The following is a 17,572-nucleotide window of genomic DNA, read 5'->3' on the forward strand; positions in this document are numbered from 1 at the left end:
GGGGGGGGGGGGGGAGAGGAGTAGAAGGATTGAAAGAAAGTTTGAGGCACCGTTGAGCATCGGGAAGAGATGGCGATTCTTTCTCGAGCTGTAACTCTCCGAGCCGACCGATCCGCGATGTCGGTGTGTGATACGTAATACGAACGGTACGAAGTACAAGAAAACTAGTACGGAGTGCAGTAGCGGCATTACACGTGCAACCGCTACCAACGACATGTGATCTCTTATTTTGTATGCACACACATGCACGACCTTCGCAATAAAAACCGACGAGGCATCGGATTCGTTCAATTCATTGTTGATTTGTCCAATCCTTTTCCTCCGTGCATTATTCATATTTCCGCAGAACTTCTATGACGCGAGCGTGGTTGAAGAGGCGAGAACCGCTTGAAGTACGAAACTAAAAGAAAAAGAAAGAAAAAAGAAAGAAGAAAAGAAGAACAGCAAAGTCGAGGACGCTCGATGCTTCTGCTATCTCATTAAATTGTAAACTTCAAGATGCGGCCTAAAGAAACGTGAAAATTTTCCATTTCCGATTCCGCCCGGTGGATCTCGAAGGAAGAATCTCCACCAGGCAGGTTGCCGCGTGCCTCACTTCCCGTCCATCCTCCTGACGCGCGTTATCGCGAAAATAACGATTGTTGCGAAAGATGTTTCACCTGTCGAGGGGATTCCGGTGTCAAAGAGTTCAGCTAACCGCTCTGCGTGACGGGAGGACGAATTGCATCACACGCGCCAATGGAAAGGCTAACTTCAGAACGGGAGAACGGCGCGTACTAACGGTTCGGATTGATTTATCGATGTGTGTACATACGAGGCTGCGCGACTTCGCGAATTCGCGCGACAAAAACGCTCGGCGGCAGTCGCGCTGAACGCCGCTTGAACGTTCCGCTTCGTTCGCGTGAAATACAGTATCCGAGATAAATGCGTTCTCGTGACGCAACGCGATGATGAAACGTATGAACTCTGTCGTTCCAAGACAAGCAAAACGCGGGGAGAGCCCAGCACGAGCGAGAACCTGAAGGAAGCCCTCGGCGAGAAGATCCCCTTGTATCACGACCTGCTGAGAAATTTCCGACGTCACCGTGGCCCGAGTATCATCAGTCATATCACGGTCGACGACCTGTACGGCGGATTAAGCGGCGTGAAAACTATCGTCAGGGAAACCTCGGAAATCGATCCCAAGCACGGCGTAATAATCGCGCGGGATGCGCTCTGAATTTATCGTCGCGTCGACCATCCTCCTTTGTGGAAACGGTCACGCGGAGTTCAACCGCTATATTCACTTTTTAATAACACCGGTCGACGAGAAAAATCGCATCCTGGATCTGAATCGACAATTCTAGTTAATTCCGTACTGTTATTCGCAAATGTAATAATTAGGCTGTGGTTTCTCAGTGGCGAGTCGCAAAATCTCTCCTCGAGTATTTATGACGTCGCCAGGCTTCACCCGCGAATTCGACAGGTCGTGTACCGTGGACTGACGATACCGGAGGTGATCACTCTGCTGCCTCGCCGAGGAGGCTTGCCGAGCGCCGAAGCTATCTTCTGGCTGCTTCTGACCGGTGACGTTCCGACACATCGGCAGACGGCTTCGCTGATCGCCGACTGGACGTCGCGGCGTCAAAAACGCGCCGAGCAGTGGTCAGGATCGCGAGGTGAGACCGCGCTTTCCGTTCTGCGTTCTCTGCCCGAGAGCGTCACACCCCTGGGCAGGTTGTCGGTCGCACTCACGATCCTCGACGTCAGCAAGTGCGCGAAGGAGGCCAAGAGACACGGCGCTATGCCGCACACTTACTGGGAGGTAGCTAAAGCTTGGATACTACTTAAACCCGGACGATCGCGCGAAAACTCGCGCGACATTCTTCTTCGAGATTTGCAGGACGTTACAAAATGTAACGTATGTGAAAACAGTTTGATTGGGAAAATATATAAGAGACGTTGTCGGAAAGTAGAAAATACATAATTAGAACCGCTGAAACAAAGCGGTGAAATAAAATGGGAGAGATAATGCAAGTAACGAAATTTACAATTTACAAAAATGTCAAAATTTTCGTTTTGTCGTATCCCTCGTAACGTCGCTCCAAAATTAAGACCAACATGGAGCAAGTAAAAATATTTCATTCGTATAGAACTCTTTTTTTCTTATGGAGGAATTTCTACCTAATGATGTGCTAATTAATGCATTGCGTACTACTTCGTTTCGAGTATGAGTATGAAGACAGTATGGAGTTCCTAGCGATGTTACCAGCGATCATCGGTCTGGTTGCGAAGGGACAAATATCGACGAAGGTGAGCAGCGACGGTGATTGGGTGCAATTCCTGTCGGAGTGCCTGACTAACGTGACAGAAAACTTCGACCGCCGAAAATCGTCAATCGTTGATTTTCTCAGACTGTATGTCACTTTAAACGCGTAAGTTCAATCACGGATTTGCGAATTCGTTCAAATATTATAAATTTCTGGCATAAAATATATATAAGTTTTCTCATTTGAAAAAAAAAACCTTTCTCAGTATAAAAACATATCTGTCAGTACAATGAATGAAAAAAGTGTTACATTCAAGTAAATAATTACTCCGATACTCCTCAGCAAATGTTTTACTTGGATCGAGTAAATATCACTTGAATGTAATATGTTTTTCTTTTAGTGTATAAGTAAATATATTATTAGTACTATCGAATAAATATTTTATATTTTTTGGATATTTTGTCTCTCGGTGTAGCAATCACGGAATGTATGTATATCGTTTAATTTAACAGATAAAGCAAAGAATAAAAATCGAATAAAAATTTTATTAGCGACGACGACGGCGGAGCTCCCGCCGCACACGTTACGCAAATTCTGGGATCGACCGATCTCGATATAAACGAGGTGTTAGCTAGCAGCGCTTTGGCATACACCGACGAGCCCACGAGCGGCACGATGCTACAGGTCGACATTAAAGGTCCTTAGAAATCAAAGGAAAAGATTGACTCTTTCTCTCACTCGCAATGTTCTCTCCATTACAAATTACAGTGGGAAGAATTGCAGACGAAAATCCGAAACGGGCTCGGCCAAAGTACGTGGACGGAGTATTCCTTGATAGATCGCGTGCTGAGTCTATGCGGCAAAGACAAATTAATAGGACACAAAGAAGCGGAGTGTTGCGACCCGCGTTACACGGTTCTGTTGAATTACGCCAAACAATATTTGCCGGATAATCCCGAAATAAAAGTACGCTTGCGCGCACTTTTCGATCGGGAGAAATATCTATAATAAAAAAAAAAACGTTTTTTTTTTCATTTTTTCACGGATTTCTTTTTTCACGGATTTTCTCGATTTCCTTTCCAAAGATAGAGACATTCATTTAGAAAAATTCACGTGTGTTCGGTTAAAACACCTGCTATATTTACTTTTTTTCGTAAAGAAGATAATTCTACACGAATTTTTCTACTTTTGGGGGTAAAAAAAACCGAAAACCCCGTGAAAAAATTGAGAATAAAACCAGGGCTTTCCGAGCCTTTAAAACTGTAGAATACTTATTTCTGTGAGGCTTAAAAATGATAAAATCGAAAATCTTCGCAGTTTTCACAGGATATCACACAAATACTGAGATCGAAGATGAAGAGGCCAAACGGAAAAGACATTTGCCCGGAACAAAGTGCCATAGCTGCGCCTATTTTCCGGGTAAATTTAACGTTTCAACATCTTTAGTATTTTTCTGACGAAAATTAACATAGAAACGTAAAATTACGTACGGACGCGGTGTTTTCTCAGACAAATTTCCATCTTAATAGAAATTAATCAAAATACGTCATGATTAATATGGTCAACTCTTGATTAGCCAATTACGGGATATCGACTTTAAAAAACCAGGATTCAACCAAAAAACCGGGACTTTTAATAAAAATGAATAAATGAAATAAACGTAGATAAATACGTGGAGAAAATATTGTAATAAAAATTATTATAAGAGTTTCTAATGCTAGAATATATCGGAAATATTGTCGAAGCCATGTGTTGTAATCTTTAGTGATATATACATACATGATATACATCATTAAAAATTACAACACACAAAATAATTTCGATAATAATTCCAGTATATTTCTTATTATTATTACAAACTTCTGCAGTAATTTTTATTACAATATTTTCTCCGTGTAAAACGTTTATTTATTATTATGTCAACAATCAAACAATCAATTGAACATAATTTTCTATTGTATTTTAATATAAATAATCATTAGTTTAATATTAGTTTAATAATCATATACATAAAAGACTAATAAAATTCTTGAAACAAGTTCTATCAGGACGCCTCTAATGAGAGACGAAAATCGCAATGTTCCGCAAAAATCGGGACATTTGGTCACCTTACTCATACGGTACACTTTATCCGAGGGACGTCCTGGGAACGTCCTTAGAACATAAGACATCCTCTGGACGTCTTTGGGACGTTTCTTTTATGTTGTATAAGTAGTCATAACGACTCACCCTCAGTCCTTAGGATTGAAAGATATGAGGTTCAATCAGACGATACTTTACATGGCGCGAACCTTGGGAGCGGTCGCCTCGATTATCTGGTCGAAAGCCGTAAATGCGCCCGTCGAGCATCCGATGTCGAGATGCACTCACAGCTACATAGAGAAGATTCAGGATAACGGAAGAAGGAGGCAAAAACGCAGAACGCAAAAGTAAATCTTCAACTTACCGATCTTCGTCGCTCATTCCTCGACTATTGATATTGTATCTTACGCTTGAATGTTGCCCCGCTGTCTCATACTCGAGCAGTTAATTGTTAGTGTGCAGAGTAACTACGTTTTAACAACGATAATAAATTGTATGTTAACTTTAGCAAGATAATCACACAGAACTCAAACGCGAGTGAGCCGCTCGTCAAGTAACGGACACGTTCGAGAGAGCGCAGGCGCAATCATCGCACAGGGCGCCACTTTTTGACACGTGTCGACATCTGGCGTAAGTTTCCTTATTTTCTAGGTAAAACAGATCTGTCGGTTGCAGTGTCGATAAATCTGTTCGTTTAAACTGCACTCGCTTACTTACACGCCTCATTTGTCATTTTGTTACTTCTCTCTTATTTGCCCTCGAAACTCGCACGACAATTGCATGGCATTTTAAATGTAATGCGATAATGTCAATGTGAATATTCTAATGTTTTACGATGCTTATTATGTTCTATCATTTATTCTGCACAGCCTTTTGATCACGTTATAATATTTACTCCAGAATGACATATTTCTCAGAAGAGAAATTATGCAGGAATGATGCTATATTTCAAATCTAACATTATTATAATAATAATATTATTATTATCATGTATTTTTTGCTATCGGCAACTTCGATCGCGTGACTTGTTTTGACGCAAAAAATGAGCGTCGAGCGTCAGCGTGAAAAGGCACCTTTAATGCATATACACAAGAGACCGATGGGATAAAATCGTCCAGGAATTCCCCACACTGGATCAAACTCCAATCGACGTAGTCCAGATAATTGCGAAAGAAAATGGCGTGACATCATGTGTGTTCTTACGTCAAAATTATGATAAATGCAAATTCAGTAGTCATTGATAAGCATTTACTACGATAAACACGTATTGCGTGACGAAACGTGTAACTGTTGAATTCCTTGACCACAGTATCGCGAAGTGAAGCGATGAGAAACTCTCGACGATCATAGCGGAGTCGCAGTGTGGTTATATTACACGGTAAACTTTCAGAGTGTCCTCAGAATCACGTTAATAATTAATCAGTATATATCAGCTGCCATTTAATTCTCCGCCTTATCTTTGAAATTTCCCATTGTAACATATGATAAGTATTATCCGTTATTCCGGAAGGTGTATCGATAGGTAATACAATAATATAACATAAAGTAACGCTTAAATCGTAGAAAATTCAATCCGGTAGCTAATAATGAAATAATGACATCGTTTTATAATACGCAAAATTGCGGCGTATCCACCGATCTACGAGTAACACATAGCTTATATAAAAATATTCTGCTAATATCCTTATCATCCAAATATTTTATGAATGTAATACTGCGCAATACGTATGCAAAGTTCCATCACGCACGTTAAAGCTATATATGAAAAAATGTTTTGTAGATAAAATATGGCTGACAACAGGCCGATGGAAGGAACAGCAGGAGCCAACTGTGATCCAACTATGCCGCATATGTCGGACACAGCTGAGAGCAGACAGGATCAAACGACCCAAAATAACGAACGCTCCGCATTGCCGCACATTTATGTAAATCCTAGGGCAGCATTTGAATTCGGCGCAAGGACTGCAGAACATTCTCGAATATTGGCGGATAACATATCATCTACAATACGTCCTCTCATACAACATGCGACAGTACGTACAGTATCAGATTAATCTTACTAACAAGGAAAGCAGCAATATTCCGCTCTCTAACGCTTCTTCCTCCTACAACAGCCTAGCATATCGTTCACGTCACTCTTGATGCACGGATTACAGTATCAAGTTCGACCGGCCCCGTTGCAAAGTCATAGCTATGTAATCAATTTGGAAGAGCATCCACCGGGCAGTACAGCTTCTCGAAACGAGTCCGTTCGCGAGCATCATGTGCACGAGACCGCAAATATGGTCGCGGAGGGGCAAAATAACAATAACAACACCATAGAAAATGGCATTGACAACAACAACGATCAGTTGAGCCCGGAGAGCCGCGCGATGGTGAAACTGATGCAGCAGTACATCCCTTTCCTCTTCATTCTTCTCACAAAGATTTTGTACGATCACAAAACCGGGATACTGATGGCCGTCGTACTACTTATCACGTTCGTGTTCGCCAACGACAATCTCAAGCGCGAGATCGCCAAACAGAACAACCGGAGCCGCTGGTTACTACTGCTAATCCTGTGTTACATCACCGCCTGCATCGTGTTCGTCGCTTATACACTCGAGTTACACACGCTCGCTCCCTACGCTCAACCGCTCACGATATGGGATTTGCTGTGTTACGTCATAGTGATGGATTTCTTCCTCAAACTTATAACCATCGTGTGCAAAGTACTCCTGACTTGTCTACCTGTTCGACTACTGGCATTCCAAAACCGAGTAAGTGTTGAAACTCCTCTTCTTAATTCTTCAATGTTACTGTTACTATTGTTACTATTGTTCAATGCATTATAATTATTTAATATTATGTTTCCATCGAATTTATTATTCTTATTATTATAAAATTCACCTCTTGATTTGCTCACAATAGATGTGTGATTAACCCCTTAAGCGGCAGAACGTTTCGGACAAAACGTGTCCCTGGGGTCAGGAGAAAAACAAAATACGTAAGATTTAAAAATATAATTAAAAATATAAACATGTAAAAATTTCCAGGGGAAGTATTATCTTCTGATGGAAGCAACGTCGCAGCTTTATCGGAGCGTTGCGCCCATCCAACCCTGGCTGTACTATTTGTTCGAGACGTACCAGGGTCCGGAGAAAATCGTGGGGATCCTTTTCTCCCTAACTTATACCTTTAGCAAAGGGAACGACTTGCTACCGCGTCTCAAGCTGTTTCGCAACGCTGTGTGGAAACTTTTCCAGAACGTGGTACATCGAATACTTTGTCAAAACTATACAATTGTATTTCGGAGATTTGTGACGTTATCGCAATGTTATCTATAACGTGTGTTGTATAAATGTTGTATAAATGTTGAATCTTTTTCGTAGAACTTGGGAGTGTCACCGTCGAAAGAACAGCTGATTGCATCCGGCGGTATATGCGCTATCTGCCACGAGAAATATTCCACACCGGTCAGGCTCCATTGTAAACATATATTCTGCGAGATGTGTATCTCGACGTGGCTCGACAGGGAACGATCGTGTCCGCTGTGCCGTTCGTCTATCACGGACGACCCGATTTATCGGGACGGCCATACGACACAGTTCATCCAAATGTATTAACTCGTCTTGGCGGACACCTCCTTTTGTACAGTCTTTTTATTTCTACTATTATATGTAAAAAAAATTAAGAGTTCCCGTTAACGAGCGCTCTCCACGTTCTGTCGTCGATTACGATCGACAGGATTTTGTATATTTTAACGAAATCCAACTACTGATGTCAAATTAGTTATACCGAGAGAAAAGGAAGAGCTTGATTCCAAGGTCTAGGAATATTCGAATGTATGCAGAACATTGTATAATAGTGGTGGGCATGTGTGTAAGAATCGTATAAATGTTGCAATTAAATGGAAAAATAATTATATATATATATTAGAGCAAGAATAGTGAAATATTTCTTTATGATAGAAATTAAAACAGGTACTATTCTGATAAGTTCGATCATTGATTCGTAATTGTGTTAAGTATGCAAAAAAAGGTCTCTCTCATGTCAATGTCATTTTCAAATTTGCCAATCGAGAACATTTCTCAAATATTGTCAATTTCATTTGTATTATTTATCCATGTTCAAGTCTGAACTTATCAAAATTATATCTGTGTAAATTTTGAATTTATAGATATGTAAGATATATACAAACTCTTTCGGATAAATTGATATCCGGAACCGTCCTTTCACATTCACTTTTCCAAATTACTATGTAATGTATATAGCTATTACAGAGAAAAGGTATACTGTAGGAATTTCACTTTGATTGCTTTACACGATTTGTGTCTTCCTTAGGGTATAAAATAGCGTGTAAGATTAGATAACAATTCTCGCCTCTGTGCTTTGTTAATGTACAAAGTAAGAATTAATAAATAAAAGTTACAGTCGCAATGTTACAAGCTTGGTACACAGTTTTTCACATGCTGCATCCACACTGTGTACGATAACTCATAGAGCTTTCTTAACACCTCTGCAAGTTTTGTATACAAGTATTTTGCTATGTACAATGTTGCTATTTAAATGTGCTTCTCACATTTCGAGTTCAACATGATTACGTTGATATAACGATATGTTGCGCAAACTGCGTGTAAACAACAGGACACTATTGAAAACAGTGTGTCAAGATACTATATATACGTCACGTCTCAGTTGGATTCCGGATTTCACTCGAGTCGCTCGAAACTTATATTTTAAAATGATAAAAAAACACACAACACACAAGACTTGTATCGCGTCTTCCTACACGACATAATTTTTAAGAAATCTCAACAAGCGATAGGAAATCCAATTTGGATCCAACACACACACACGCACACACATACAAACTGATTTTCAGATAAAATAGAAATTCTCCCCCATAGGCCGAGAATCGGCGTCTTGAGTCGCGTAGATAAATTTTCACGCCATTTTCTATTCGAAAGTGAAAAACGGTACAATAAAAAACAAACAAAACATTTACCAGCAAACCTTAACTCATGAAGTTATAATTTGGCACATCCTCGAACTGTTGATTCTGCGCATTAGTCGGTGCCATTGGCCTCGTTGCCATCTGTCCCCTTGGACCGACCATTTGCTGCTGCATCCCGAACACCTGTTGCCTATACTGAGGTTGTGGCTGCAACGAGGAAATATTAATTGCCGTGTGCACTTCGCACGCACATTACGGGGAATGATGTAAGTCAAAGCTGAGCTCATCACCTGTTGCAATAAATGTCTGAGGCCAATATTGTTGGTGGGAACGGGACGCATCAGTCTTTGAGCGTTCGCCTGTTGGTTAGGCATATTAGCGGCCGAACCGAGGCTTCTCTGTGCCTGTTGCGCCTATAAAAGAAAGAACAGATGACGTTTAGAACAAATTTACCGTTTATTGCTATTTATCGTTGATTAAAGTTGACAATTTCACCTCGAGCTGCTGCTTGTACTGCATTTCTTGTTGCTGCGCCACCTCCAGATTTTGTTGAGTCTGGATAACGATAATTGCAATTACAAACCTACTCTCTCTCTCTCTCTCTCTCTTTCTCTCGACACAATCGGTGCCGTTCATAATTTAAGAATACATGTATATTTACATTCACTTCCAACTGCGACTTGTACTCCGCCTCTTGCTGTTGAGCGGCCTCCAACGTCTGCCTCAAATGTTGAATCTTCAACAGATTCTGATGCCTGGCGATCTCGAGATCGTCAACGAGCTGAGGCCGTTGCTGGGCGATCATACCTCCGGCACCGACGTTCGTCTGTGGTCCACTAATACCACTGTTCTACGGGCGTAACGTTACGTTTAGCATCCCGAGACCGATTACTTCGCTACTTAGAAATTCAGAAAACACGTTCGCGCGTTACCTGCATATTCATCTGAGGGACGCTGCTGGACACAACGCTCTGCGTTATCTGGGCACCGCCCATCGCCGTGGTGTTCGTTTGAGACATAAGAATACCTCCCTGCGAACCTGTGGTAGACATAGGCGTTGGAATCGTGTTCCCCGGTCCAGGATTGGCCTGATAAAATGGACACGATTAATCTCAAACGCTTCTCCTTGACTTGTGTGCAAAATTAGTTTGGCCTTTTATGTCATTGCGCTTACCTGCGCCTGTCTCAGAGTAGCATGGGACGATTTCTGCTGTTGTATCACTTTACGCAGCCGTTCCACAAAAGCACCCTGATCATTCGGTATAAAACCCAAGTACGATTTCTTCTCGGCTGTATACAAGAGTATCAGCACTTTTATCTCGCAAGGTGGACTTTGCGGAGTCGTCGAGAAATGGACGCAACCAGCCTGAAAAAGTTCCAATTATTTTTTTCCGTTATATTATTATTATTTTATGTTATTATATACATAGGGTTTTTTATAATACACTTACAAATCCGGCGGTCATCATTTTTGTTAGGGATTCTAACGCCTCGCATGGCGTGGGATGGAAAATAACGGACTTGGAATTCTTTATGTAGGTACCGCCGATACTCCCAATTAATTGTTTCGGCATCAGTTGCATTATCAATTTTGACGGCCACGTGTCCGTTTTCCTGAGAAGTAAAAATCAAATAAAATAGAAACACTGATATAATTTATATGAGACACATAATACGACAAGTGTAATACTAATAATGTATAACTGATATCGTTAGAATACGATGACTCACAATTCCGGCTCTCCGGGTTTATAATTAGTCGACACCTGACACGGCACGTGTCTCGTGTGTTTCTGCGTGTCGTTAGGATTCTTGGCCTTTTCCAGCCATTCTATAATACCTTGCCAGATGTTCTGACGCTCGCGTGACATGAGCTGTTGACCCTGCGCAGCGCCAGCGGACACATTGCCCTGGAATGGCATATGTAACGGAAAAATATTCTTAACACACGCCAAGAAGCTTGCTTATATGCAAATGCAATCTCTAATTACCTGTGTCTGAGGTGGAGCGATCTGTTGTTGCGTAACGGAGGACGTAACTGAGACCGGCGCTTGTTGTGGAGGAGCTGCGACAGTTTGCGGCACTTGCGTAGGCACTGACTGGCTCATCGAGGATACCGTAAGCTGCGGCTGATTGTGAGCCGATTGAGCCATGGACATTGCGGCTTGCTGAGCGTTCTGTTGCTGTATTTGCATCGTTAATCGCAGCTGTTGTTGTTGCTGCTGCTGCGTAAGCTGTTGCTGTTGTTGTTGCGGATTAGGCGCCATTACAACATTATTGCCTGTTGAGATGAGTATTTCGTTTTTGAGTCACTTTCGCACGAGTAAATAATATGCAGCACGAATGGTGTCGGTATTCTCTCACCATCTAATCTTTGGCCGAACGTAGCCACGTTGAGCCCTAACGAGGGCGGCTGTGTCAGTTGCGCTATTAACGCGCTGCTGTTCTGCGTATTTGTAGGTGCGGTAGCGGCAGGCGTTATGAAAGGTCGTATCCATCTGGTGTGCGTCGCCCTCGGGCCCAATCCGGTCGGATGATAATTCGGCAGGGCGGCTATTTGCGGATTGTAAGGCGGTCGCGCGACGTTCGCCATCGGAGCCGCCATGGCCGGCGTCACGGTTTGATGGTTGACGGAAGCGATGTTCTGAGGCGCTTGATTTCTGAAAGGAGGACCCTGCGCAGGTTGGCTCGGCGGTGCGATGTTTTGCTGCACTTGGTTTGTGTTCGGGCTATCGTTGCTCTGTAACGGGCTCAAAGGGATTTGGCTAATGGTGGTAGCGGCCGTATTGTGAACGTTACCGGCAATCGCAGGGCTGACAGGACGTTCCTTTAGGTTGTAGTTACGCAGTAGCACCAAATGTCGCGGATCCTTGGCGTAATTCTTCGTTTGCGACGACTGCAAATCACCACCGGCTTTCTCGAACAACTTATATAATGCTGGGATTTTCCTTGGTGATAATATAGAAATATTAATGTTCCTCTATAAAATAATATACAAACATGTAACGTATGTTCAAATATTTGGGGCTCGTGATGCTTACAGCTGCGTTGCTTACCTCTTGGTAAATGACAGCCAATTGTTCGATAGTGTGGCCGGCGAACTCGTAAGTTTCTTGAATCATAATTTGATACGGAGGTGAATTACATATTAAGATGCAATGTTTCTGAGATGCTGTCTTGTGTTCTCGTTTCAACTGCAAATCTTCGAAACACTGTAACCCTGTTGCGAGACCTTCGCCTATATTTGCATAGGACTCTCCTTTCCCACCAACCATTCTAGTAAACACAATATCGCAACATAGTTAAGACGTTTGATATTATAGTTGATACTATACAATACAGTTAATAAAGCACTCATTAATAGACAAAATATATATATATAGGATTTGATTCACAAAATATAAATTATACTTACTCAAGCTTATCCATCATCATTAATAGCTTATGAGGATTTGAATAAGGTCCAAAAGTCTCTGTGCAAGGCGCTGGCAGGCAATCAGCAGCATGATAAACAACTATTCCATATAATGTTGCACCATTCTATTATATAAATTCCAATTACATCATAATATAATCTAACTTTTATATATATCGTGAATACTATGGAAAATATAAACTTAATGTAATATACCTCAGACACATATTCTCTATCCTCTATGACACCTTGACTAAAATACCTGTAAGAAATATAAAAATAAATTGACAAGGTTTTTTATAACATATATATATAATCTAATACTTACTCTAATGTTGGTATAATATAACTTGTTTTAAGGTCATTAAGGTATGCACCGTTAACAGCCGTTCCCTCAATGACAAATATAATATCAGCTTGCATCCCTTCGATAGGACCTATTACCATTGTCCTATAGTAAGAAATCTAATATATCATCTTATATATTATCTAATCTATGACATCTAATAAGAATTTATAAAATTCTTTTATGTATTACATTCTATTTTTTACCACAGCCAACTGATCGTTGCTGTTTTCTTCATATTCTACATTTGAATAAATTAAAATTAAATTTAATAACATTTGTACATTTGTTCAGGACAATCTGGACTATATATAATCTAAACGAAAATAAACATAACCTAATAAATACATCACTACTGATAAAGAAATGCGATAAGTTGTTTTTTTAAACTTACATTCAGTTATATAAAACTTGCGGAAAGGCCAGCTAAAGAATTCACGTGTATCCCAGCATTTGACATAAAATATGTACAATCCAAGAAAATTTCTTTTTCTTTATGAAAACTGGCAAAAAAGACACATTATATATTGTTACGTACGAATACGTAAACTTTACGTTCGGAATACTGGAATATACACTATCTGGAACACACGCTGCCATACGATAGCACGATAAATACAGGGGATGAAGAGACAAGTCCCTCGTTCTTCTCTCATCCTTAACTGGCCCATAGTGTAGTCTGGAGTGGGGAGGTGAGGTAAAGGCCTCCACACATGCTGTCTATTCTTTTTAGCTGAACTTGCCGCCACTAGTTCAAGAAATTTACATTGTCGCGTCCACGAATTGAGTGGATACAGAGAGGCACCTGAGAGCGGCGTTTTATGCTTGATATCGTTTTATACGATCAGTAAAGTTTGCACTGATTGGTCAAATTTCACTTCGATCTCAATCTCCGATACGTAGTCCGATATGAGTTTAAGTATGAATCGTGAACCGTAACCTGTGAATATCGGCCTCAAACGTCTACTTAGCTGAGACCCAAACCCATTGCGTACAACGAGTTTACGGCAACCGCTAGAGGGCATTAACCGGTTCATTAATGTCGCAAAAGTGCGATAAATCAGAGAAACGGAGAGAGCAGTAATCGAATTCGTAGCGTTATAAGGTTATCCAGAGCATTTTTGCACTTATATTTTATAAATATACAACCTCTTCGAGTTTTATACACAGTGTCTGGCGTTGCGTTTTTTTTGTGTGCGATATTTCGTCAAAATATGACAATTTCGAGTGACCGTGAATTTCCAGTGTCGCGCGAACGTACATTCCGCGATTTTGTGCAAAATTTCACGTATCGTTTGTAGTCTCTTTTATATTAGTGTGCGGTATATAACTTTGATTAAATAATATATATGTTAACGAATATTTGTATCGTTAACGGTGAATATTTTGTCCACTCGATGAGGTTATGTTATGTCTCTGGGTGTGTGTGTTGAGCGTCTATTGTAATTACTGGATATTTCCAACTGTATAAATTAAATTTACAAGAGAGATTATACGAGTAACTTTCTGTATAATTTTGGCTAAATTACTGATGGTTTTATTATTTATTCGTATTTATACGTTGAATTTTTAGAGAATATGAGTTATATGAAAAATGTATTTAATCACCTTTTTTCTTCCTTAAGGCCGAAGAAGAAATGGCACAAAGATTTCCTGTGCCAAATACAGGAAATAATGGGCCTCCTCCTCAGAGATATCCACCATCATCTGTACCGCCAAATTTGCGCCAGTATTCTGGACCTAATTTTACGGTAAATCTAACTCTGACATATCGTTAGCATATAAAATATATATCTTTAGATCATGATGCAATTATGTTGATATGGCACAAATTATATGAATAAATATAATTATACATGTGTATATACATATATATATATATATAAAATTCTGGTAAATATAATTATGATTCTTTCATAGATGCAGCAAAGATCTGGCTTTACACCACCACCTCAAATGGGCAATGCTGGACCTGGTCCTGGAGGTATAATGAGACCGAACCAACCTTACTCAAACATGCGTCAAGGGCCAATGCCTACACCCGCAGTTGGAAAGAGAAGTGCTGACCAACGTATCCCTATGTCACAGCAAAAACCGTGAGTATAATAGGCATTGAAGAAAATTTGAAATTCTTATACTTTTCTTGCTGTACATATATCTTTGAATGTTTATGTGTTTCCAACTTATTCATTTGTGCAATTTCTCCTTGTGGATTTATATATTATTTCACCACCTTTCACATACAATATTATTATAAAAATCTAATCTTTGCAACTGAACCACTTAGACACATTCAATTTAAGAAGTATTCCAAAATTATTCATAATTTTCGTATCTATCAAGTTTCCAAATAAACTCAAATATTTTGGAACAGTGATTTTTCACATTCCACATCGAAGAAGAAGAAGAAACTGGCGGACAAAATACTGCCTCAAAAAGTACGAGATTTAGTGCCGGAGTCACAAGCTTACATGGATCTGCTTGCATTCGAGAGGAAATTGGACGCGACCATAATGCGAAAGCGGCTCGATATCCAGGAGGCTTTGAAGCGTCCGATGAAACAAAAGCGAAAATTGCGGATTTTTATCTCGAATACATTTTATCCGGCCAAGGAAGCCGGCGAAGGGGAAGAAGGATCTGTGGCATCCTGGGAACTTCGAGTCGAAGGTCGTCTTTTGGATGACACGAAAAATGATCCCAATAAGGTACAATGTCGCAACGTAATAATCATAATTGCCACGTTGAACGTGATAACTCATATTCTCTAAAAATTCAACATATAAATACGAACAAAACTCCACACATTGTTTAGTGTGTAACGTGATCTTTCATAAACATATAAGACGTATTGTTACCTTACAATATGTAAGAAATAATAATAGCCTTGTTCGTTATTCACGCAGGTGAAACGCAAGTTCTCGTCTTTCTTTAAAAGCTTAGTGATAGAGTTGGACAAGGACTTGTATGGTCCTGACAATCATCTGGTTGAGTGGCATCGTACATTAACCACCCAAGAAACTGACGGCTTTCAAGTTAAAAGACCCGGTGACAAAAACGTACGCTGCACCATACTTCTGCTCCTTGATTACCAACCGTTGCAGGTATTTTCTTGGTTTACATGAGACCCACCATCGCCAGTTGATCCAATCCAAGTTATTAATTTCGAAATTAATTTTATCGCAGTTTAAGTTGGACCCACGACTAGCGCGATTATTAGGTGTGCACACGCAGACACGGCCCGTCATTATATCCGCTCTCTGGCAATATATAAAAACGCACAAGCTCCAGGATAGCCACGAAAGAGAGTTTATCAACTGTGATAAATATTTGGAGCAGATTTTCGCTTGTCCGCGAATGAAATTCGCCGAGATTCCACAACGACTGAATCCGCTGTTGCATCCGCCCGATCCTATCGTGATAAATCATGTCATAAGTGTGGAAGGTAAGTGAAGAGCGAAGCTATTATTTCATGGAAATAATATCACGCCTATATACAGGGTGTCCCAGGTCAACACGGGTGAAAAATGCAAAAAAACGATACGAGACTTTTTTGTTCACCTCAATCCGTTTTATGCCCTCACGAGCTTTGTCCGTGTCATCTGGGACACTGTATATATATCGACCTATATTCTGAACTTCCTCTTATCGATAAAAATGTCTTGTTAAGCGTGACTTCTCGACTAATCGGGCAACTCCTAAGATACTTTTGGAAGCACTTTTATCGATATAAGTGGATTCGGAATACGGGCCATAGTGAATACGATCGTCTGGAAGATAAAATTATCAATTATCAATATATCGCAATCATATCGCAGCTAAAGCCAAATCACGGATACTCATGTGAAATTTTACTTATGTAGGCACAGAAACAAAGCAAACTGCGTGCTACGACATCGACGTGGAAGTCGACGACACGTTAAAGACACAGATGAACAACTTCTTGCTGTCTACCGCGAGCCAACAAGAAATCCAGAGTCTCGACAATAAGATTCACGAGACGGTCGAGACGATTAATCAATTGAAGACGAACCGTGAATTCTTCCTGAGTTTCGCCAAGGATCCGCAACAGTTTATCAACAAGTGGATCATTTCCCAGACCAGAGATTTGAAAACCATGACGGACGTCGTTGGTAATCCGGAGGAGGAACGAAGGGCCGAATTTTACTATCAGCCGTGGGCGCAGGAAGCGGTTTGTCGTTACTTCTACACGAAAGTGCAGCAAAAACGGGCGGAATTGGAGCAAGCGTTGGGTATCAGAAACTCGTAAAGAAAAAAAGAAGAAAACTGTCGGAATCGTATCGGCGGTCCCTTGTCGTAAAATTATGTAAAATATTCGTAAGTGTTCGCAGCCTATTACTTAGAACACAGCGCTATTACATCTTGTCCCTTAAAACATATATTTGTAATATTATTATTTGTAATACGTACTAGAAATTGATCTAAATATGAATAAAATCACATTTATCTATTGTACAAGGTAAATTTTACGGATATATATATATATATATATAAATATGCGTAAATTTTACGCATATATTTATATA

At 40.4% G+C, this 17,572-nt stretch overlaps 4 protein-coding genes across 7 annotated transcripts in view; 3 read left to right on the plus strand and 1 right to left on the minus strand.

Annotated features, from left to right (window-relative positions):
* Positions 1-4,682, plus strand: part of LOC106748815 (probable citrate synthase 2, mitochondrial) — a 4,740-nt gene extending 58 nt beyond the window's left edge. The window contains exons 2-8 of the mRNA XM_014627692.1: positions 980-1,192; positions 1,466-1,804; positions 2,209-2,414; positions 2,801-2,933; positions 3,018-3,215; positions 3,567-3,668; positions 4,485-4,682. Coding sequence (XP_014483178.1) covers positions 980-1,192; positions 1,466-1,804; positions 2,209-2,414; positions 2,801-2,933; positions 3,018-3,215; positions 3,567-3,668; positions 4,485-4,682 — 1,389 coding nt within the window. The remainder of the gene's footprint in view (positions 1-979; positions 1,193-1,465; positions 1,805-2,208; positions 2,415-2,800; positions 2,934-3,017; positions 3,216-3,566; positions 3,669-4,484) is intronic.
* Positions 4,683-5,381: 699 nt separating this feature from the next.
* LOC106749836 (RING finger and transmembrane domain-containing protein 2-like) lies at positions 5,382-8,755 on the plus strand. 2 transcript variants are annotated; one of them, XM_014629697.1, is made up of 5 exons: positions 5,382-5,709; positions 6,112-6,364; positions 6,488-7,090; positions 7,367-7,582; positions 7,703-8,755. In XM_014629697.1, exons 2-5 carry the CDS (start codon positions 6,119-6,121, stop codon positions 7,934-7,936), a joined length of 1,299 nt encoding a protein of 432 aa, XP_014485183.1. In that variant the 5' UTR covers positions 5,382-5,709; positions 6,112-6,118; the 3' UTR covers positions 7,937-8,755. The 2 variants fall into 2 exon arrangements, with proteins under 2 accessions (XP_014485183.1, XP_014485176.1); XM_014629690.1 differs by having other exon boundaries at positions 5,383-5,709; positions 6,446-7,090.
* Positions 8,219-13,706, minus strand: LOC106749807 (mediator of RNA polymerase II transcription subunit 25-like). 2 transcript variants are annotated; one of them, XM_014629668.1, is made up of 15 exons: positions 13,423-13,706; positions 13,011-13,119; positions 12,899-12,944; positions 12,683-12,807; positions 12,324-12,543; positions 11,632-12,247; positions 11,259-11,548; positions 10,999-11,177; positions 10,719-10,881; positions 10,442-10,633; positions 10,200-10,355; positions 9,929-10,117; positions 9,763-9,822; positions 9,558-9,680; positions 8,219-9,474 (listed from the first exon to the last, which is right to left on the minus strand). In XM_014629668.1, exons 2-15 carry the CDS (start codon positions 13,103-13,105, stop codon positions 9,328-9,330), a joined length of 2,601 nt encoding a protein of 866 aa, XP_014485154.1. In that variant the 5' UTR covers positions 13,106-13,119; positions 13,423-13,706; the 3' UTR covers positions 8,219-9,327. The 2 variants fall into 2 exon arrangements, with proteins under 2 accessions (XP_014485154.1, XP_014485146.1); XM_014629660.1 differs by having other exon boundaries at positions 13,011-13,133.
* Positions 13,707-14,062: 356 nt separating this feature from the next.
* On the plus strand, positions 14,063-17,538 carry LOC106749822 (brahma-associated protein of 60 kDa). 2 transcript variants are annotated; one of them, XM_014629681.1, is made up of 7 exons: positions 14,063-14,133; positions 14,654-14,779; positions 14,949-15,124; positions 15,403-15,733; positions 15,932-16,129; positions 16,212-16,470; positions 16,889-17,538. In XM_014629681.1, exons 2-7 carry the CDS (start codon positions 14,666-14,668, stop codon positions 17,293-17,295), a joined length of 1,485 nt encoding a protein of 494 aa, XP_014485167.1. In that variant the 5' UTR covers positions 14,063-14,133; positions 14,654-14,665; the 3' UTR covers positions 17,296-17,538. The 2 variants fall into 2 exon arrangements, with proteins under 2 accessions (XP_014485167.1, XP_014485161.1); XM_014629675.1 differs by lacking the exon at positions 14,063-14,133 and adding an exon at positions 14,142-14,448.
* The last annotated feature ends 34 nt before the right edge of the window (positions 17,539-17,572 follow it).

The sequence above is a fragment of the Dinoponera quadriceps genome, unplaced genomic scaffold (genome assembly GCF_001313825.1).
Source record: "Dinoponera quadriceps isolate SergipeBrazil2010 unplaced genomic scaffold, ASM131382v1 scaffold37, whole genome shotgun sequence".
Classification (NCBI taxonomy): Eukaryota; Metazoa; Arthropoda; class Insecta; order Hymenoptera; family Formicidae; genus Dinoponera; species Dinoponera quadriceps.